Consider the following 23,288-nt stretch of genomic DNA (forward strand, 5'->3'; position numbering starts at 1 on the left):
CAAGTGTTTTATCCCAGTGTCCTGACTAATATTTATCTATCAGTCTGGTTATGACTGTTTGAGGAGCTTATTGTGTGTAAATTCACTTCTTCCGATCGTGACTACACTTCCGATGTGCCTCACCAGCTCAAAATGCTTTGACAACAAGGTCCTGAAAGGTTTCTTCGAAACACAAACCCTTCTGCCTCTGCGCTGGGATGCATGGTTAGCATGGAAATGGACACCTAATCATGAGGGACAATGATAAGGTGAATAGCCAAAGTCTTCCCCCAGGGCAGGGGAGTCCAAAACTAGGTTTAAATTGAGAGGGGCAGGATTCAAAAGGGATCTGAGAGGCAATGTTTTCATACACTATTGTGGGCATATGGAACGAGCAGCCAGTGGAAGTGGGTGAGGTGGATACAGTTATGACATTTAAAAGGCATTTGGACAGGTACATGGATAGGAAAGGTTTAGAGGGATATAGGCCAAAAGCAGGGAAATGGGACTCGTTCAGGTGGGCAACTTGGTCGGCATGGGCAGGTTGGGCCGAAGGGCCTGTTTCCATGCTGTATAGCTCTCTGACTCTGTCTGTGTGACCTGCCGGCATCATTCACTGTTGTTCCATTAATACCACATTCCAACCTTGGCTCCAATATGTTCACTCTTACAGGAAGCATATTTACTGACTGCGTGTTCACCCCCATTTACCACCATCGCAAAAGGCACACATTTCTTGTCAAATTATTTGAAGGATTAATGCATTAACAAACTTCAGATATCTTGCAAGATGTGCTTATTTTATTTTTTTTAGTACAGTTCCTTCTTTTTACAGGCAGGTTGGTGTCATTTCCCTTCCCCCGCTCCTTCCTGCCCCTCTCTGCAATCCTCCCGAAAGGTAGGTGACCTGCTCACAGTCTAGTGCTGGACTCTGCGGATGGACTGCAGCTGGTTGGTGTGTGCCTGGGTGCTGTACTCATTGTAGTTCTTGAATTCACCATTGTGTCGGTCCCTCTCAAAGATGTACTGGTAGCCTCTGTATCCTGGGTACTGGTATCCAACCCAGCTGTAAAGGCAACAACACCATTAATGTAGTAAAGCATTCCCAAAGACAGGGCATGGTTGTGGCGATGCAGTGGTTGGATTACTGACTAATAATTCAAAGACCCAAGTTCAAATCTCACCACAGCCACATGTGGAATTTAAATTCAGTTACTGATCTGGAAGTCGGAACCATCACTGGTAATGATGAGCACAAACCCTCAATGTTAACAAAGCATAGGAGTTGGTCATTGACTTCAGGAAGCACAGCAGAGTACAATGGGCTGTATCAATGTCGCTGAGGCGGAGATGGTTGGGAGCTTCAAGTTCCTGGGTGTAAATATCACCAACAACTTGTCCTGGTCCAGCCACATTGACACTAAGGCCAAGAAGACACACCAATGCCTCTACTTCCTCAGAAGGCTAAAGAAATCCAGCATGTTCCCAATGACCCTCAGTAATTTTTACAGATGCACCATGGAAATTATCCAAATCCAGATGCATCACGGCTTAGTGTGGCAACTGCTCTGCCTAAGACTGCAAGAACTTGCAGAGAGTTGTGACTGCAGCCCAATACTTCATGCAAACCAGCCTCCCTTCCATTGACTGTATCTACACTTCCTGCTGCCTTGAGAAAGCAGCAAACGTAATCAAGGGCCCCACCCACCCTAGTCATTCTCTCTTCTCCCCTCTCCCATCAGGCAGAAGATACAAAAGCTTGAAAACATGTACCACCAGGCTCAAGGACAGCTTCTATCCCGCTGTTATAAGGCCCTTGAACAGACCTCTCCTATGCTAAAAGATGAACTCTTGATCTCCCAATCTACCTCATCGTGGCCATGCACTTTACTTGTCTGCACTGCACTTTCTCTGTAACTGCAACACTATACTCTGCGTTCCGTTTTCTTTTTACTACCTCAATGCACTTATAGATGAAATGATCTGTATGGATGGCATGCAAACCAGAGGTTTTTCACTGCATCTCAGTACGTGTGACAATAATACACCAATTACCAATTAAATGCATCTATATTATTTGCCTCAACCTCTCCTGGTGGAAGTGAGCTCCAGTGTTTCACCATCTTCAGTAAAGGAGTTTCCTCTAAATTCCCCAATGGTGACTTTCTCCTGCTGATGGCCTCTGGTTACATTTTTCCAGTCATGGAAATAATATCTGATTATTCTCTCTACCAAAACCCTTCATAATTTTAAAGACCTTTGTTCAATCACCCCTCAACCTTCTTTTCTCAAGAGTAAAGAGTCTGTTCATCAGAGGGGCAAATGACTTTGCCTGCCGACGGTCACCTGAAGATCCCGTTCACCTGTAACCACAAGAGACTTCAGATGCCGGGATCTGAACCTGCTGAAGGAACTCAGCAAGTCAAGCAGAATCTGTAGGGCAAAGGGAACCTCAGAAACATTGACAATTCCTCTGCCCCCACGGATGCTGCTCGACTGCTGATTTCCTCCAGCAGATTGTTTGTTGTTCCTGTTCACTTGTAACTTCCTAAGTTCATTTGTGAGAGGTCGTTGACACTTCCAAGGCCAGCATTTATTGTCCATCCCCAACTGCCCTCCAACTTTGTTGGGAATGGAGTCACGTATAGGCTAGACTGGTTGAGAACTGTAGGTTTCATTCCCTGATGAACATTAGTGAACTAGATGCGTCATTTATGACAATGTAGTAGTTTTGTGGATGCAACAGTGAAACTAGCTTTTTAATTCTCAATTTAGTTCATTAACTGAAATTAAATTCCCCACCTACCTTGGTAAGATTTGAATCCACATACTCCTTGGATAATTTTTAGTAACTTTAGGCTAAGCCTTTATTCCTTGGAGTGTAGGAGACCGAGGGGTGATATAGAGGTGTATAAAATTACAAGGGGCATTATTAGGGTGAATGCACCCAGAGTTAGGGAAATAAGAACTGGAGAGCTTCGGGGAAAGATTTAGAAGGGACATGAAGGGCGACTTCTTCATGCAGAGGGTGGTGCTTATATGGAACGAGCTGCCAGAGGAAGTGGTTGAGGCAGGGACAATAACAATATTTAAAAGACATTTGGATAGGTACATGGACAGGAAAGGTTTAGAGGGATATGGGCCAAATGCGGGCAAATGGGACTAGCTTAGATGGGCATCTTGGTTGGCATGGACCAGTTGGGCCAAAGGGCCTGTTTCGGTGCTGGATGACTCAATGACTCTACCTTGATCACCATGGGACTATATCCCGGTGCCCACTATGGGTATTTTTGATAAAACTAATATTTCCTTTAAGGATGCTGAGGTATTTGAACATGTGATAGATGGGAAAGGAGGAATATATAAGAACAGAATGCAATGGCTTGTGATGGGATCTCACAGGGTGATCAGGTCCTGTTTCTATAGAAGGTACCTAAATGGAATTGTTACTGCTGGGATTGCATGAACCTGTTGTATAAGCAGCATAGTTATTGTGCTGTCAATGACTGAGGAATAAATTTGCAACCTGAACCTCATAGAATCATTTAGTTGAACGAAGTGTGGTTCCTTACTGAGGACCAACACTGGAAGTTGGCCCTGTTGAAGTGGGAAACCCATAGTTGCTTCCTCTGCACTCCATTCAGTTCACCCAGTGTGCAATGCACCATGAATGTCACCATCACTCGCTGCCTCGGTGAAGCAGCCAGCATAATCAAAGACCCCACCCACCCCGAACATTCTTTCTTCTCCCCTCTCCCATCGGGCATAAGATACAAAAGCCTGAAAGCACGTACCACCAGGCTCAAGGACAGCTTCTATCCCACTGTTATAAGACTATTGAATGGTCCCCTAGTACGATAAGATGGACTCTTGACCTCACAATCTACATTGTGGCCTTGCACTTTATTGTCTACCTGCACTGCACTTCCCCTGTAACTATAACAATTTATTCTGCATTGTGTACTGTTTTACCTTGTACTACCTCGATGCACTGTTGTAATGAATTAATGTACTGTATGCAAGACAAGTTTTTCATTGTACCTCAGCACAAGTGACAATAATAAACCAATTTACCAATGTCCTAGCCAGGTTACTGTGCTCTCTGAAGGCAGTGAGGGGTAACAGACACCATCGCTCCCACAACTGCTTGTTACTTACGCTCCAGAGTGGACCTTGATGGAAGCAACCTCCTTGCTGCACCAACCCATGGCCTGCAGGGATGGGTAGTCGTCACATAGCTCAAACTTGCGGCCCTGGAAGTTCTCGTTTTCGTACAGGGAGATCTTACTGTCACTGTGGCTCTGAGGGCAGAGGGACACAGAGAAAGATTGATTGCATTGTAAATCTCAGGTCGACAACGTGACAAAGTCTGTAAAGGACCACAGTTGTTATGGGGCTAATCTCAGATCTCTAACCATGGAGCTAGTTCATTTTCCCAATTGAATTCTGATCGTAATGTACACCAGACAATCTCATGCGTGATACATTTCAATCTAGTGTGTATCACCCAATGCAGGTATCTTACAATCCTTACAGCACAGTGGTGAAGCAAATAAAACTACTGTGCCACAGTGCCAAAGATCCAAGGTTCAATCCTGTCCTTCGGTGCTGTTTGTGAGGAGTTTGTACGTTCTTCCTGTGACCGTGTGGGTTTCCTCCCACATCCCAAAGACCTGCAGGTTGGAAGGTTAATTGGCCACTGTAAATTGTCCCTTGTGTGTAGGTGATATGTACAATCTGGGAGGAATTGATGAGCATGTGGGGAGAATAATAAAGGGTGGTTGCTTGTCAGTGTGGGCTCAATGGGCTGAAAGGCCTGTTTCCGTGCAGTATGACTGTATTACTCTTGTGTGTTCTGTTATTATTCTGAGAGTAAAATATTGTTGTCTATATATTCCAGCCATGAATGTAACATAACCATGGTGCTATATCCTGCTGTGTATAATCACATATATAACATTCTCCAGTCTGTGAATTATCTTACATGTAACATATAACAGCCATGTATTATTTGGTGTGTAAAATATAATAATTGTATCCTGCATGTAACATACATGAAATGCTCTGCCCAGGACCACAAGAAACTGCAGAGAGTTGTGGACACAGCTCAGCGCATCACGGAAACCAGCCTCCCCTCCATGGACTCTGTCTTTACCTCTTGTTGTCTTGGTGAAGCAGCCAGTATAATCAGAGACCCCACCCACCCGGGACATTCTCTCTTCTCTCCTCTTCCATCGGGTAGAAGATACAGGAGTTTGAGGGCATGTACCACCAGACTTAAGGACAGCTTCTACCCCACTGTGATAAGACTATTGAACGGTTCCCTTATACGATGAGATGGACTATGACCTCACCATCTACCTTGTTGTGACCTTGTGCCTTATTGCACTGCACTTTCTCTGTAGCTGTGACACTTTACTCTGTACTGCTATTGTTTTTACCTGTACTACCTCAATGCACTCTGTACTAACTCAATGTAACTACACTGTGTAATGAATTGACCTGTACGATTGGTATGCAAGACAAGTTTTTCACTGTACCTCGGTACAAGTGACAATAATAAACCAATACCAATACTAATACCAATATCATGCATTAACATACATCCAGTATGCATTATCTTGCACATAACATATTCATGCATTATCTTGCATGTAATATATACCAGCTGTGCATTATCCTGCACATAACATATTCCAGCCATGCATTTTCCTGTACTTAACGCATTCTAGTCCATTGATACCTGGTGTGTAAAACTGCTGACCCTGAGATGTCCTTAGCCTTTGTGTTTTGTTTCTATGCACTAGGGAGTGGGGAAAGGTCTTCACAGTACGCTAAGCGAAACCAGTAACCTTTTATTTTGTAAACTAGAATTCAATTGCCTTCTACACAGAGGAGATTATCCCTCAACGTCACTCCACTTTGATACAGGCTTGGAACTACAGAGGCTGAGAGAAGGAGAACAAGATATCAAAGGACTTACAGCACTCTTAATTGGGCGGAAGGAGAGAAGATGCTCGGTCCTGTAGCCACTGTTCCCGCTCCAGGCATCCCAGCGAGGATAGTCTCCCTTCTCCAGAATGAACTGCTGTCCCTGGAACTCTGGGTATTCATAACCTGCCCAGCTACATGTCAGAGAAAGAGAAAGGATGTCAGATGGTCTTCCCACTAAATGGTATCTCAGAAACTGAACATAACAACAACTTACATCGAGGTAGCAGTTTTAACGTCACAAGATGTATTAAAGAAATTCAGAAGATAATCAATTTGATGCTTAATATGAGGATATCAGGACAGGCTTTAAGGAGCATCTAAAAGAGGCTTAGGAGGGATATTCAGAGCTTAGGTCCTTGGCATTTGGAGGTGTGGTCACTGGTGGTGGAGGATTTGATCTGAGGAAGATCTGGAGGCCTGAATTGGAGATCTTGGGACAAGGTGATTATAGAGCTGAAGGATATCATGAAGGCCGGGAGCAGTGAGACCAAAGAGCGGCTTGAAAGGAAGGAGTTTAATATCAAGGTATTAACCAGGAGCTGGTGAAGGCCAGTGAGTGCCAAGGGGGATCGGTGAACAGGATTTGGTGAGGGATCAACACCAGCACAGTTCGGGTGTGCTCAGGTTTATGGAGAGTCAGACAAGGAAAGTTGGCTGAGTGTTGGGGCAGTCATCTCCGGGGGTAACAAGGCTGTGACTGAGGTTTTCACCATCAGAAGAGCTGAGGCAGAGACAGACTGATGAAAATGGGTGAGTTCGGTGACAAAGTCCAAAGGCCATCTTGGGGTCAAATTTTGGCAAGAAAGGTTGGCTCAGGTTCACTCGGTTGTCAGGGAGAGAGATGGAGGTGGTTGCTATGGAACAGGAATTGGACAATGGCTTTGTCTCAGATACCAGAGCTTCTGATGGCACACATTTCACCCTCAGGTCCACAATGCGCTTCCTCCTTGCCCGGGTTACTGGCCGATGGGCAGGGGGCAGTATCTCAGGCGAGGAGGAAAGTGTGGTGGACTGGGTGGGGGGCAATGTACTCATGAGGATTGAGGGCTGGTAAACATCTGTAAAACAAACACTGGGAATGAACGGGTCCCTCGCAGGTCCCAACCAATGCGGCACCACTTGGGCCCCAGTTATTCAACAGGCGATAACAACAATTCATTTGGAGCTAATTGCGAACATAACATTTCCAAGTTGGCTGATGACACAAACTTAAGTTAGAATGTGAGCAGTGATGAGATTATAAAGGTATACACCCAAGATGGCGGTGAAACATGGTGACTCTTTGCGAGCTGTCCCCAGCAGATCCTCGCATTACATTTAATCTAATCGTTCTACTCTTTTAAATCTCAATTCTAAGACTGTCAGAATCAGTTGCGCTCTATTTGTCCACCTGCACTGCACTTGCGCCGTGGTTGCAACACTGTATTCTGCATTCTGCTTTCTTTTTACCACCTGTGGAATGGATGGAACGATCTGTCTGGACGGCACGCAAGCAAAAGCTTTTCACTGGATCTCCGTACATGTGACAATAATAAACCACTACCAATACCAAGAACCTGTGTGTAGCAAAATAGCAAATGAGGTATGATCTAGAAATAATGCAAGGCTATCCACTTCAGGTGAGAAAACAGAATTGTATTTTCTTAAATGGTAAAAGATTGGGTATCCTTGCAAACATCTCACCAAGAATCAACATGAAAGTGCAACAGGCAGTTAGAAAGGCAAATGGTACATTGACCTTTACTGTGAGATGATTTGAATACAAGTGTAAAGATGTGTACTACATTATACAGAGCTTTGGTGAGGTTGCACCCGGAGGAATGTGTACAATTTTGGTCTCCTTACTGAAAGGTACTTGCTATAGAGTATTGCAGGAGTGCCATGAAGGTTCACCAGATTGGATCTTGGGATGGTGTGTTGGTCATATAGGGAGAGACCAAGAAAGTGAGGTCTCTATTCTCTAGAGAAATGAAAGCATTGAAATGTATAGGGTATGTTTGGGGAGGATATTTGCGCTGGATGAGGTATCTGCAACTGCACAATCTCAAAATGCGGCTTCTGACTAAACAAGGGGATATTAGGATAGTTTGGTATAGAGATGTTTCTGTAGAAGAGGAGTTTAGAGATTCACTGTGGGAGTCTGGAGGTTAAGGCCTGGGTGATTGAACATACGGCTGATAGTGGTGAGTGTTGAAAATCAGGACACACAAGCAGGCAGACTTGGGAGGAACACTGAGATCTCAGCGAGCTGTGGGGCTGGAGGAGATTTCAGAGAGTGGGACAGGCAAAGCCATGGAGGGTGGAAACAAGAGTGAGAATTTTAAAGCCGATGTGCGACTAGACAGAGGACCAACGTGTGTGGATGTGGGCAAGGTGACGGATGGACGGGAGTTGGTACTGGTTGAGGTACAGCAGCAGAACCTTGGATGAACTCGAGATTATGCAAGTGGGAAGGCAGCAGGGAACATGTGAAGATACAGGGAATTAAGACATAAATGTCCCAGTGGCTCCAGCAAAAATCAAATTCTTGCATTTGGTCGTATTCTCTTCCTGACCGTAGAGGGCAGGTGGCATTTGAAAAGGCAGTGTGGTGGAGATGGGGCATAAAACTTGGGTACTTACGGACCACATTCCACCTTGATGGATCGGATCTTGTTGAATCCCCGTTCCATGATGTTGGGGCATTCCAGCATAAACTCACAGTGTTTTCCCTGGAAGTTTTGTTCTTCCCAGACAGTGATCTTCCACTGTCCCATGACATCCATTGGTTGGGTTGTCATCTTGAATTTGACTGTATCGACTATAACATCAATAAAGAAGGTCAATGGCCATTCAAATCGAAAGTCAAGGAGACACTTCAGTGGATTCAGTGCACTGTCCAGTTCATCTTACCTACATCTGCACTGTCTCCAGGCTCTCTACCTCTTCCCTGACTGTTCTCAAGTGGGACCAAGTCATACTAGGTTTGCTTCCCAGCCTGTGACCTCCAAGACTGAGAAGATTAAAGAAAACAGGCGCTTGAGAGCGCATCGCCTCAACACTTCCTCTAATGGAAATGGTTTCCCTCCATCTCCTGTGTCTCGACTAGTTGTTGCTCCTTCTCTGGCATCTCCTCTCAAAACCCTCTCCTCTAAGAGGAAGAACCACACCTTTTCTGGATCATCCCTGTCACTGTAACATGTCTGTCATCACTAGAACCACTGGCATAAATTATTTCTGTACCCTCAGTAGGCGTGGTGACCAGAAATGGGGGGCAATATTCCAGCTTTAGCCTCACCAGGGTTTTATAAAAATTCAACAGAACTTCCTCACACTTAGCCCCCCCCCCCCCAATGCTTTGCAGAAATCCAGAATCCCATATGCTTTGCAAACCATTTACTCAACCTGTCCTATCTTCAATGATTTATCCACATGTACCTCAAGGTTTCCTATTAAAATGTGCCTTACTTCATTCTTTCTATCAGAATTTATCACTTTACATTTCTCTGCTTTAAATTTCCAGACTAAGATTCTCAAGGACAATAGTATAGAATAGAACATGGAACAGTACAGCACAGGAAAAGGCCCTTTGGCCCATGATGTGCTGAACTAATTAAGCAAATGACACTTAATCCCTTCTGCCTGCACTTGGTCCATATCCCTCCATTCTCTACATATTCATGTGCAAATCTAAGATCCTCTTAAACACCTCTGTTGTACCGGTGTCCACCACCACTCCTGGCAGTGCATTCCAGGCACCCACCCTCTGGTATCATTTGTCAACCAGTGACAACATGACAGCACTGTTTTTTCCGGCATTAGTCTGAACTCCACACTGTGCATGAGAAACGGTCATGGGTCTTACCTGAATCTGTGATGGCTGGATCCAGAGAGGTTGCTGTGGTGCTGGTCGAGGCAGGCGGGCCCTCTTTTATATTCCCGCTCCCATCCCCAGCGTGTGCAGAATGGGCACAAACCCTGCCGGCTCAGCAACCCGCGGCCTTGCAAACACCCACGTGAGTCAAAGAGCTTTCCATGCAGATTCGCAGAGGTCATTGTTGAAAGGATCAGCTTTCCCCCCCTCCCTAGACATTGCAACAATGGAAAATGCTGGTCCTGTCTCTAACCTTCAGCCAGGGCACCAGAAAATGAGACTGACATAACACTCTAGCTTGACAGCCAATGTAATTCGTCACACACCAGTTTGCAAATACAATGCTTTAGAGATACAACAGTGGTTTAGAGAGATTAGATGTGGGACATTTCTCTCTCTCCCTCTCCTACATCTCTCTTGCTCAGGAGTTACTTCCATGAAAGATCCCAACTGCAAACTTTTAATTAGCTGGTCCAAATAATCAAGGGCTTGCACTGGGCCTGAAACCAAAGGAGGAAAACGGTCAGTCTCTGAATTATGAAACAACTTAAGTATCATGGTACACAATAGCAGTATGGGAAAGACATAATTAAGTTGCAGAGGGTGCAAAAAAAGATTCACAAGGATGTTACCAGGACGAGAGCTTGGGTAATCAGGAGAGACTGGATAGGCTGGGGCCATTTTCTCTCAAGGAGGATGAGTGATGACCTTATAGAGGCTTATAAAATCCTGACCGGCATAGAATAAGTGAACAATCACAGTCTTTTCTGTCTTTTCCCCAGGATAGGGGAGTCTAAAGCTAGAGGGAATAGGCTTAAATAGGAAAGATTTAAAGGGGACCTGAGGGGCAAGTTTTCACACAGAGGGTAGTAGGTGTTTGGAACAAGCTGCCAGAGGAAGTGCTAGAGGTGGGTACAAATACAACGTTTAAAAGACATTGGATAGCTACATGGATAGGAAAGGTTTCGAGGGATATGGGCCAAATGTGGGCACATGGGAAGAGGTAAGGGAGGCAACTTGGTCGGCATGGACGTGTTAGGACAAGTATAACTCTGTGACAATGATCCAAAGCTGAAAGAATTCAAAGGGAAGGCCAAATAACTGAAAATGAATGAACATGTGTGGAATTACTGAGCACCTGTGGAAAGTAATTTGAGGTGGAGTTAACTGTGTAGGAAGTGCAGCAGCTAATCTGTGCGCAGAAAGACCCCAGGAGCAGCAAATTAACCAGATGATCTCTGGTCAGTGCTGTTGGTTGAAGGTCGAATAATGGCCCAGGGAACCAGGAGAACTGCTCTCCTTCTCTTTGAAACAGTGCCATTGGATCTCGTACGCTAAAGACGAACTCTTGATCTGTCAATGTTCCTTGTTGTGGTCCTTGCACTTTATTTGTCTACCTGCACTGTAACTGTAACACTATATTCTGTTCTCTTTTTATTACCTTGATGTATGTATAGAATGATCTGCCTGGATGGCATGCAAAGTTTTTCATTGGACCTCGGCACATGTGACAAAAATAAACCAATAAATACAACTTAACTCCACCTGAGACCGTTGGAGGCCATATCTCAAACAGCAATGAGTTGGAGTACAGGAAGGAGACAGAGAGCTTAGTGGAATGGTGTCATGACAACAACCTTTCCCTCAATGTCAACAAAACAAAAGAGCTGGTCAGGAAAGGGGGTGGTGTACATGCACCTGTCTACATCAATGGTGCTGAGGTCGAGAGGGTCGAGAGCTTCCAGTTCAGACACCAGCCTCCCCTCCTTGGACTCTTTACCTCTCGCTGACATTTTCACCTAGAGAGTGGTTGGTGCATGGAATGCGCTGCCTGGGGTGGTGGTGGAGGCTGATACGTTGGTCAAGTTCAAGAGATTGTTAGATAAGCATATGGAGGAATTTAAGATAGAGGGATATGTGGGAGGAAGGGGTTAGATAGTCTTAGGTGTGGTTTGAAGGGCGGCACAACGTGGTGGACAGAAGGGCCTGTATTGTGCTGTATTGTTCTATGGTTCTATAAGCCTGAAGTTCCACACCACCAGGTTCAAGAACAGCTACTTCCCTTCAACCATTCGGTTCTTGAACCAACTGGCAAATCACTACAGTTTAGCAACACTATGACCACTTTGATCACTTTGCACTAAAATGGACTTTGTTTTGTTGTAATGGTTTTCCTACCTGTAAAAATTTATGTATAATTTATGTTTAATTTATGTTGTTCTGGCGAATGCTGCTTATCTGATGCCATGTGCCTGTGATGCTGCTGCAAGTAAGTTTTCCATTGTACCTGTGCACACATGGACTTGTGCAGATGACAATAAACTCGATTTTGACTTTGAGAGAGACTTGGCGCTGCTGGATTTCAACTCTTGCTTGGAGAAGGGTTGAGCTGCAGAGGGCGCCAGTGTTCCATTAATCACCTTGTCCCAGTCACAGGAAGGTTCAGAACCAGCAAGGAAATACTTCTAATTCATTCCCTGCGTAAGGGACCTGTCAAGTGAACATCCTCTTAACATTGGAGATGGGGTATTCAGAAGTAAAGTCAGATATGGATAGTAGGAATTTCCACCCCAAAGGACTGAATGGTGAGCAGCAATGGAGATTTCACGATCGATAAATCTTAGGAGGATCAATTCTTCGTCCCGCTCCATCCGCTGTACTAGCCAGGATCTTCCGGTTTCCAGCCTTTTTAATTCCATTTCCCATTCTCACACTGACACAGCCTCCTGTCCTGCCAAGTTGAGGCCAGACGCAGATTAGAGGAACAGCACCTCATATTCCGCCTTGGTGGTCTCCAACCTGATGGCATCAACATTGATTTCTCTAACTTGCAGTAACCCCTCTGCTCTGTCCCCCTTTTTTTCCCTTATCCCACCGGCCCCCATCACCGTTTCCCCTCTCCTGCCCTTTCAATCTGCCCACCACCCACACATTTATCCCGTCTTCTTTCCTTTATTCCATGATCCACTGTCCTCTCCGATCAGAGTCCATCTTCGCCAAGAAAGCTCACCAGCGCCTCTACTTCCTCAGGAGGTTAAGGAAATTTGGTTTGTCCCCTTTGACACTCACCAACTTTTATCAATGCACCATAGAAAGCATCCTATCTGGATGCATCATGGCTTGGTATGGCAACTGCTCTGTCCAGGACTACAAAAAACTGCAGAGTTGTCTACACTTCTCGCTGCCTTGGTAAAGCAGCCAGCATAATCAAAGACTCCGGCCACCCTGGACATTCTCTCTTCTCCCCTCTCCCATCAGGCAGAAGATACAAAAACCTGAAAGCACGTACTACCAAGCTCAAGGAGAGATTCTATCCCACTTTTATAAGACTATTGAACGGTTCCCTGGTACAATAAGATGGACTCTTGATCTCACAATCTACCTCGTTATGACCTTGCACCTTATTGTCTGCCTGCACTGAACTTTCTCTGTAACTGTAACACTTTATTCTGCATTCTGTTATTGTTTTACCCTGTTCTACCTTAATGCACTGTGTACTGAATTGATCTGTATGAACGGTTTGCAAGACAAGTTTTTCACTGTACCTCAGTACAAGTGACGATAATAAACCAATTCCAATTCCAATTCGACTTTCATCTATCACCTCTCGGTTTCTTAAATCATTCCCACTCTCCCCCCTCCCTCAGCTGCCTATCATTCCCCCCTCACCTGGATCCACCTATCACCTGCCAGCTCTTGCTCCACCCCTTCCCCCCCCACCTTTTTACACTGGCTACCTCCCCTCTTTCTTTCCAGTCCTGATGAAGGGTCTCGACCCAAAACATCCACTGTTCATTTCCCTCCTTAGATGCTGCCTGACCCGCTGAGTTCCTCCAACATTTTGTGTGTTGCTAAAGAAATCTGACATAAAAACAGAAAAAAGCTGGAAACACTCAGCATCTGTGGAGAGAGAAACCGAGCTGATGTTTCTGGTCAGACTGTTCTGGTGAAGAGTCTCCAACCCGAAATGTGAACACTGTTTCTCTTCCCACGACTGAATTTTGTTAGGCCAGAATTATGGAATGAAGGAGAATAAAAGGAGCCAATCTATAAATGGATGACACAGTGGGACAGTTCGTAGAGCCGCATCCTCAGAGCACCAGAGACTCAGGTTCAATCCTGACCTCAGGTACCGTCTGCATGGAGTTTACCTGCTCCGTGACTGCATGGGCCTACTCCGGATTCTCCAGTTTCCTCCCACATCCCAAAGGCATGCGGGTTGGCAGGTTAATTGGCCACTGCAAATTATTCCTAGTGTGTCAGTGAGTGGTAGAATCTGGGGGGAGTTGTTGGGAACAGGGTGAGAACAAGATAAGATATCTTTATCAGTCGAAACACACAGTGAAATGCATCTTTTGCATAGAGTATTCTGCAGACAGCTCGCAAGTGTCGCCACGTTTCTGGTGCCAACATAGCATGCTCACAACTTCCTAACTCGTATGTCTTTGGAATGTGGGAAGGAAACCCACACAGACACGGGAAGAACACACAAACTCCTTACAGACAGCGGCCGGAATTGAACCCGGGTCAGTGGTGCTGTAATAGCGTTACGCTAACCGCTATCCTAGTGAACGTTTAGTGTAATGGGTGGTTGATGGTTGGCATGGACTCAATGGGCTGAAGGGCCTATTTCCCTGCGAGACTCTATGGCTCTATAACACAGACTGAAGCATTGACCACTCCTGTTCCCAATGTTGCTCTGTCTCTTTGCCGTGACCCTGATGAAATAGAATTGGTGTCTGGGTTTATGTGGCAGAAGGTGAGAAACAATGACCAAACTGAGGTTACGGACAACCAACAACTTTTTTGGGAATGGCAGGCCAAAGGCTGATGCATCCAACTCTGGCAGTGGACTCTCTATATGCTCAGTAATGGGGCAGAGACCCTTTAACGAGGAGTCCATTCCTAACAAGATCCCAACGTTATACCCAACCTTAAGATAGTCAGAGTCTGTTTTCCAGGGTAGAAATGCCAAATAGAGGAGGTATCTCTTTAAGATGGACCTTTAACTCTTAAATGTCCTCTAACTCTTAATTTAAGGCAAGGGGGGAAAGTTTAAAGGAGGTGTGCAGGGCAAGTTTTTTACACAGAGAGTGGTGGGTGCCTGGAACGGACTGCCAGGGGTGGTGGTGGAAGCAGATATGACAGCAATGTTTGAGATGCATTTAGACAGACGCATGAACAGGCAGGAAATGGAGGGATATGGACCATGTGCAGGCGGGTGGGATTAGCCATCACCAATAGCCTGTCCTGGTCAAATCACATAGGTGCCACAGCCAAGAAAGCTCATCAGTTCCTCTACTTCCTCAGAAGGCTGAAGAAATTTGGTATGTCCCCTCTGACACTCACCAACTTTTATTGATGCACCATAGAAAGCATCCTATCTGGATGCATCATGGCTTGGTACGGCAACTGCTCTGCCCAGGACCGCAAGAAACTGCAGAGAGTTGTGGACACAGCTCAGCGTCACAGAAACCAGCCTCCCCTCCATGGACTCTGTCTTTACCTCTCGCTGCCTTGGTGAAGCAGCCAGCATAATCAAAGACCCCAGCCACCCGGGTCATTCTCTCTTCTCTCCTCTCCCAGCAGGCAGAAGATACAGGAGCCTGAGGACACATACCACCAAGCTCAAGGACAGCTTCTATCCCACTGTGATAAGACTATTGAACGATGAGATGGACTATGACCTCACCATCTACCTTGTTGTGACCTTGCACCTTATTGCACTGAACTTTCCCTGTAGCTGTGACACTTTACTCTGTACTGTTATTGTTTTTACCTGTACTACATCAATGCACTCTGTACTAACTCAATGTGACTGCACTGTGTAATGAATTGACCTGTACGATCAGTATGCAAGACAAGTTTTTCACTTTACCTCAGTACAAGTGAAAATAATAAACCAATACCAATACCAATAGTTTGGGATAGCATAATGGTCAGTGCAGACATAGTGGGCTGAAGGACCTGTTCCTGTGCTGTACAGTTCCAGGTTCTATGAGGTTACAAACAATGAAAGGCACTGTGGGGAACAGGAAACCAAAGGCTGACACAGCCCACACTTGTCACTGGACTCTCAATGAGCTCAATCGTGGGGCAGGGACTCCTCAATGAGGGGTCTATCCTTAACAAGATCTCGGCATTATACCCAGCTGGGCTGGTAAAGGGTTTCCCAACCCTGTGGAAAAGGTGGGTGTTTGAATTATTTTTCTATTTTAATACTACTTTCATATAATTTTATGGCAATTAACCTTTTTAAATCAATTAACACAGCAATTAACTCTTTAAAATTATTTAGCTTTCATGTCCCTGACCATCAGAGACATTTTAAAACCATGCAAACGGTTCTGGCAACCGGTACCATCCCTGGGTGATAGGGCTGTGAAGACCTCTCTGCTTCACTCGAGGGCTCTCGAGTGTGGACAGTGAGCTCATACTGTTCTCCTCATCAGGAAAAGGCAAGAGCAGGCAAGCAGGAGAGCACGGGCATTGAGTCTAGACTGCGGGGGAAGTTCCAGAAAGATGCAACCGCCACCTTCCCTCCTCATCCATGTCGTTCTGCCCCATTCTTTCATTTTTATTAAATTCCAAAAATAAACATTTATTCATAAAAATATAGCCACATGGATGCCACAGCCAAGAAAGCTCACCAATGCCTCTACTTCCTCAGGAGGTTAAAGAAATTTGGCATGTCCCCTTTAACACTCACGAATTTGCATTGATGCACCATACAAAGCATCCTTTCTGGATGCACCACGGCTTGGTACAGCAACTGTTCTGCCCAGGACCGCAAGAACCTGCAGAGAGCAGTGGACACAGCTCAGCACATCACGGAAACCAGCCTCCCCTCCATGGACTTTGTCTACACTTCTCACTGCCTCGGTAAAGCAGCCAACATAATCAAAGACCCCACCCACCCCGGACATTCTCTCTTCTCCTCCCTCCCATCCTCTCTTCTCCTCCCTCCCATCGGGCAGAAGATACAAAAGGCTGAAAGCACACACCAGGCTCAAGGACAGCTTCTATCCCACTGTTATAAAACTATTGAACAGTTCCCTAGTACTATAAGATGGACTCTTAACCTGACAATCTACCTAGTTATGACCTTGCACCTTATTGTCTGCCTGCACTGCACTTTCTCTGTAGCTACAACACTATATTCTGCATTCTGTTTTTCTTTTTACTACCTTGCTGTAATTATGTATGGCGAGATCTGTCTGTCTGTACAGAAAAGCTTTTCACTGTATCTTGGTATTTGTGACAATAATAACCACTATGGTTTAGCAACACTCTGACTACTTGATCACTTTGCTCTAAGACTTTGCTTTTTTTTGTTCTAATTGTGTTCTTTCTTGTAAAAAAATTGTGTTAAACTTATGTTTTTCTCGTGAATGCTGTTTATCTGATGCTATGTGCCCGTGATTCTGCTGTAAGTAAGTTTTTCATTGCACCTGTGCACACATGTACTTGTGCATATGACAATAAACTCGACTTTGACAATAAACCAATACCAATACCAGTATCAAAAACAGTATATGGCTTTCTTTACATTCATAGTGCTATCAGGTCCATACCTTAATAGGGTTAGCAAAAGGTCTTTACACAAGGCTTAACCCTGAGTGTCTAATGGTAGAAAACATTTCCCCACAGAGCCTTTACATTGGCTTCACCGAGCTTCAGTGCGTCCCTCAGCACGTACTCCTGCAGCCTGAACTGTTCCAGTCGGCAGCTTTCCCTTATGGACATCTCATTGTACCAGAGACCAATGGGTTTCAAGCAGACCAAAGGGTGTTTCTCTTCAGTATTCACCAAGGAGAGGGGCCTTGATGACACTGAGGACAGTGTTGGTAAGGTTAATGTTCTAGGGCATGTAGATATCAAGAGAGAGGATGTGTTGGAGCTGTTAGAAAATATTAGGACAGATAAGTCCCTGGTTCCTGATGGAATATTCCCCAGGCTGCTCCGTGAGGTGAGAGAGGAGATTGCTAAACCGTTTGCTAGGATCTTTGAGTCCTCGTTGTCCACGGGAATGGTACCGGAGGATTGCAGGGTGGCAAATGTTGTCCCCTTATTCAAAAAAGGTAGTAGGGATAGTCCAGGGAATTACGTCTGTGGTGGGCAAGCTGTTGGAAAGGATTCTAAAGAGATCTATAAGCATTAAGAGAATCATGGACTGATTAGGGACAGCCAGCATGGCTTTGTGAAGGGAAGATCTTGCCTCACAAGCCTGATAAGGTTCTTTGAGGAGATGACCAGGAAGATTGATGAGGGTAGTGCAGTAGATGTGGTCTACAAGGATTTTAGTAAGGCATCTGACAAGGTTCCACATGGTAGGCTTCTTCAGAAGGTCAGAGGGCAAGCGATCCAGGGAAGCTTGGCCATGTGGATTAGGAATTGGCTTGCCTGTAGAAAGCAGAGGGTTGTAGTGGAGGGAGTGCATTCAGATTGGAGGGCTGTGACTAGTGGTGTCCCACAGGGATTGGTTCTGGGACCTCTACTTTTCGTGACATTTATTAATGACTTGGATGAGGGGGTGGAAGGGTGGGTTAGTAAGTTTGCAGATGACACAAAGATCGGTGGTGTTGTGGATAGTGTGGAGGGCTGTCGAAGTTTGCAGAGGGATATTGATAGGATGCAGAGCTGGGCTGAGAAGTGGCAGATGGAGTTCAATCCAGAGAAGTGTGAGGTGGTACACTTTGGAAGGACAAACTCCAAGGCAGAGTACAAGGTTAATGGCAGGATTCTGGGGAGTGTGGAGGAACAGAGGGATCTGGGGGTTCATATCCACAGATCACTGAAAGTTGCCTCACAGGTGGATAGGGTAGTTAAGAAAGCTTATGGGATGTTGGCTTTCATAAGTCATGGGATCGAGTTTAAGAGCTGCGAGGTAATGATGCAGCTCTACAAAACTCTGGTTAGGCCACACGTAGTACTCTAGTTCTGTGTCCAGTTCTGGTCGCCTCATTATAGGAAGGACATGGAAGCGTTGGAAAGGGTGCAGAGGAGATTTACCAGGATGTTGCCTGGATTGGAGAGTATGGATTATCAGGAGAGACTAAGGGAGCTAGGGCTTTACTCATTAGAGAGAAGGAGGATCAGGGGAAGCATAATAGGAGTATACAAAATATTAAGAGGAGTAGATAGAGTGGACAGCCAGCGCCTCTTTCCCAGGGCACCAATGCTCAATACAAGAGGGCATGGCTTTAAGGTAATGGGTGGGAAGTTTAAGGGAGATATCAGAGGGAGTTTTTTTACCCAGAGAGTGGTTGGGGCATGGAATGCACTGCCTGGGGTGGTGGTGGAGGCTGATACGTTGGTCAAGTTCAAGAGATTATTAGATAAGCGTATGGAGGAATTTAAAATAGGAGGATATGTGGGAGGAAGGGGTTAGATAGTCTTAGGCATGGTTTAAAGGTCGACATGACATGGTGGGCCGAAGGGCCTGTATTGTGCTGTATTGTTCTATGGTTCTATGGTTCACTGAGTTGATGATCTTCCAGTTTGTCTTGGTGTGTGTCTCTGAAAACAAGCCATAGAGTCTGATTCTCTTAGCGTGGGCACTCTTGCCGTATATTTACAGGCAGCTGTACTTATACCTGGTCTGATCAGAAAAGAGCATCCTCTATCTACAGAAGACTCTTGTACAATAGAATGGACTCTTGACCTCACAATCTGCCTCGTCGTGGCCTTGCATGTTATTGTCTACTTGCATTGCACTTTCTCTGTAACTGTAACACTTTATTCTGCATTCTGTTATTGTTTTCCCTTGTACTACCTCGACATACTGATGTGACAAAATGATCTGTATGGATGGCATGCAAAACAAAGTTCCTCACTGTACAGCTCTGCCCAGGACAGCAAGAAACTGAAGAGAGTTGTGGACACAGCCCAGCGCATCACAGAAACCAGCCTCCCCTCCTTGGACTCTGTCTTTACCTCTCACTGCCTTGGTGAAGCAGCCAGCATAATCAAAGACCCCACCCACCCGGGTCATTCTCTCTTCTCTCCCATCAGGTAGAAGATACAGGAGCCTGAGGGCACGTACCACCAGGCTTAAGGACAGCTTCTATCCCACTGTGATAAGACTATTGAACGGTTCCCTTATACAATGAGATGGACTCTTGACCTCACAATCTACCTTGTTGTGACCTTGCACCTTATTGCACTGCACTTTCTCTGTAGCTGTGACACCTTACTCTGTACTGTTATTGTTTTTACCTGTACTACCTCAATGCACTCTGTACTAACTCAATGTAACTGCACTGTGTAATGAATTGATCTGTACGATCAGTATGCAAGGCAAGTTTTTCACTGTACCTCGGTACAAGTGACAATAATAAACCAATACCAATACCATGTGAAAATAATAAACCAATTACCAATAATGTCACAAGGTATGTCACCAGAACTCTTCAAAGTTTAGCACCTGGGATAATCAGACAGGTGAACAATAACTTGATCGCACAGGTAGGTTTTAAGAACTTTTTTGAAGTTGCCCGTGTTTGGATGCTGCTATCACTGATCAGCATTTATTGCCTGTCCCCTAACAGCCTGGCAATATTTTTAGAGGGCAGATAAGAATTAATGGGGTCTGGAGTTACCCACAGGAAAGAAGGCTCTAAAGGACATTAATTAATTTGCTGGGACTTTGTAGAACAACCTATTCACGATCACCATCAAACATCAGCCTCTTAAATCCCTGATGTCATTTAGTGAGATAAATTTAAATTTACCATCTACCATGGCAGGATTTGAACTAACATCCACAGACAAACCTTGGGTCACAAGTCCAGCAGTTGTAGGGTGAAAGGACAAAAGAGGGAGAGAGGAAACAATGATTAGGGAGAGACAGGGTCAAAGCCATAATCAGAAATGGAAGGATGATTAAACTTAAGGATGTTCAAGAGGACATAACTGGAACAGGTTGAACACAAAGGGGCAACGGGTCACGAACATAATATTATTATCGGTTGGGCAGGAAGTCGGGAGCTGGTCTGTGTTATGGAGAGCTCTGTGACGATCAGATGCACAGGCCTCAGAAGCAATGGAGCCTGCTATTCACAGCGACAACTTTTCCAACACAGCAGCTCTCTATTCAGATTAGATCAGGGAGTTATTGCCTGGAGGACTCTTGTTTTGATATAATGGGTGCTCTGTTGTGCCTGTGTCCCACTTAAGATTGTGCATTTACTCTGAGCTATAATTAAATATTGAGACAGGTTTTGTCCCTGTGCTGTGCAGCCTCAGGCTTTAGGCCTCATTGGAAAGCAGGTGTTTCTCGGCAGGGCTCATATTCTTAAAGGGGACACTCAACTTTCACCTCGCAGTACAGAGACAGCCCGTGTCCCAAGTCCTTTGGAAATCCAAAGCTTTCAAAAGATGCCAAACTCCAGACTCCAAAATCAAAATATGTCAGACGCTGGAGATATGAATATATTTGGAAATGGTATTGGTCACATGTACCAAGACACAGTGAAAAGCTTTTGTTTGCATGCCATCCAGACAGATCGTTCCATACATGGGTGCATCAGCAAAGACAGGCCATCTGACCATTCCAGACTGCTCCACCGTTTATCAAGGTCATGATTGGTCGGTGTGGACCAGTTGGACCAGAGGGCCTGGTTCTGGGCAGTGAGGGCTGTATGACTCTATGACTGATCTTCTACCTTAACACTAGCAAAGTCAAAGTCAAGTTTATTGTCCTATGCACAAGTCCATGTGTGCACAGGTGCAATGAAAAACTTACTTGCAGCAGCAACACAGGCACATAACTTCAGATAAGCAGCATTCACAAGAAAAACATAAACACAATTTTTACAATAAAAAGTCCATTTTGGTGCAAGGTGATCAAAGTGGTCACAGTGTTGCTGAACTCCAGTGATTAAGGTTGTGCAGGTTGGTTCAAGAACCGAATGGTTGAAGGGAAGTAGCTGTTCCTGAACCTGGTGGTGTGGGACTTCAGGCTTCTGTACCTCCTGCCCAATAGTAGCTGCGAGAAGATGGTATGGCCTGGATGGTGGGGATCTTTGATGATGGATGCTGCCTCCTTGAGGCAGCGCCTCTCCCTCTGTATCATTTTACTCATGAGTTTAAACAACTTCCCTTTAGTTGTACCTGTTATTTGCCTCGACCATTCCCTGTGGGAATGATTCACCATCGTCTCTTCTCTCTCAGAATCTCCTACTGGATTTATTAATGACAGTCTATTTATACTCTTTACGTTTTGTGTCTCCTAAAATATTGCCACATCTTTAGGTTGAACCTTTTTATAATTTTAAACACCTCTACTGGACTACCTTTCCCTCATTGAAAGCTGAGACTGATACCTGGAATGGGCAGGTTGTCTTCTGAGGAAAAGTTGGGCTTTTGATGAATGATAAATAAGCTACATTCTTCGTTATCTGATTGGCTGATTCTTGACTGCCGATCTAAAATGTATGGTTGTAGATGGAGTGCCTATTGAGCAGGCTGCTATGTCCCGTTTGGTTTAGTATTGAGCTTCTCGAGTGTTGTTGAAGCTTACTTCCATGCTACTTGCTTGCACTAACCCCATCTACCCACATTTGGCCCATATCCCTCTAACCCAAATGTCTTTTGAGTGTTGTTATTGTACCTGCCTCTGGCAGCTCATTCCATATACTCACCACCCTCTGGTCCCTTTTGAATCTTTCCCCTTTCAGCTTAAACCTCTGCCCTTTGATTCCCTTTCCCTGGGAAAAAGACTGTGTGCATTCACCCTATTTACGCCCCTCATGATTTTATACATGTCTATAAGGTCACCTCTTAGTCTTCTATGCTCCAAGGAATAAGGTCCTAGCCTGCACAACCTCTCCCTTTAACAGCACTGAAGTCCTGGCAACATTCTCGTAAATCTTCTTTGCACCTTTTCCAGCTTAATGACATCTTTGCTATAGCAGGGTAACCAAAACTCTGCACAATATTCCAGGTGCAGCCTCACCAAATATCTTGTACAAGTGGAACATTACATCCCAACTTCTGTACTCAGTGGAGACACAAGAGACTGCAGATGCTGGAATCTGGAGCAACAAACGACCTGCTGGAGGAGCTCAGCGGGTCGAGCAGCGTCTGTGGGGGCGAAAGAAATTGTTGACGTTTCGGGTCAAAGCCCTGCATCGGGACAGTGTTTCGACCCGAAACGTCGACAGTTCCTTTCCTCCCACGGATGCTGCTCGACCCACTGAGTTCCTCCAGCAGATCGTTTGTTGTTCAGTAGTCATTGCCTGACTGATGAAAGCAAGCATGCCAAACTCCTTCACCACCCTGTCTACCTGAGTTGGTGAAGATGTTACATTATTTTCAAGTGTACTTTGAGAATATTTGTGGATTATTTCCTTTGATCTGCTGGTTTTCACTTACTATGATGGAACTCAGGAGTAGATTGTATAATTTGAGAGTCATTTTGGAACCTGTCAACAATGTGATCTGCCCATCAGAGTCGACT

General features: G+C 45.1%; 1 protein-coding gene across 1 annotated transcript in view; it reads right to left on the reverse strand.

The window, feature by feature from the left end:
• Positions 1-897: 897 nt before the first annotated feature.
• Positions 898-23,288, reverse strand: part of LOC127572591 (beta-crystallin A2-like) — a 92,870-nt gene continuing 70,479 nt past the window's right edge. Inside the window, exons 3-6 of the mRNA XM_052020018.1 lie at positions 8,596-8,773; positions 5,963-6,104; positions 4,138-4,280; positions 898-1,045 (exon numbers count right to left, since the gene is read on the reverse strand). Of these exons, the coding sequence (XP_051875978.1) occupies positions 898-1,045; positions 4,138-4,280; positions 5,963-6,104; positions 8,596-8,753 (591 nt within the window). The 5' untranslated portion in view covers positions 8,754-8,773. The remainder of the gene's footprint in view (positions 1,046-4,137; positions 4,281-5,962; positions 6,105-8,595; positions 8,774-23,288) is intronic.

Source organism: Pristis pectinata, chromosome 1 (assembly GCF_009764475.1).
Source record: "Pristis pectinata isolate sPriPec2 chromosome 1, sPriPec2.1.pri, whole genome shotgun sequence".
Taxonomy (NCBI): domain Eukaryota; kingdom Metazoa; phylum Chordata; class Chondrichthyes; order Rhinopristiformes; family Pristidae; genus Pristis; species Pristis pectinata.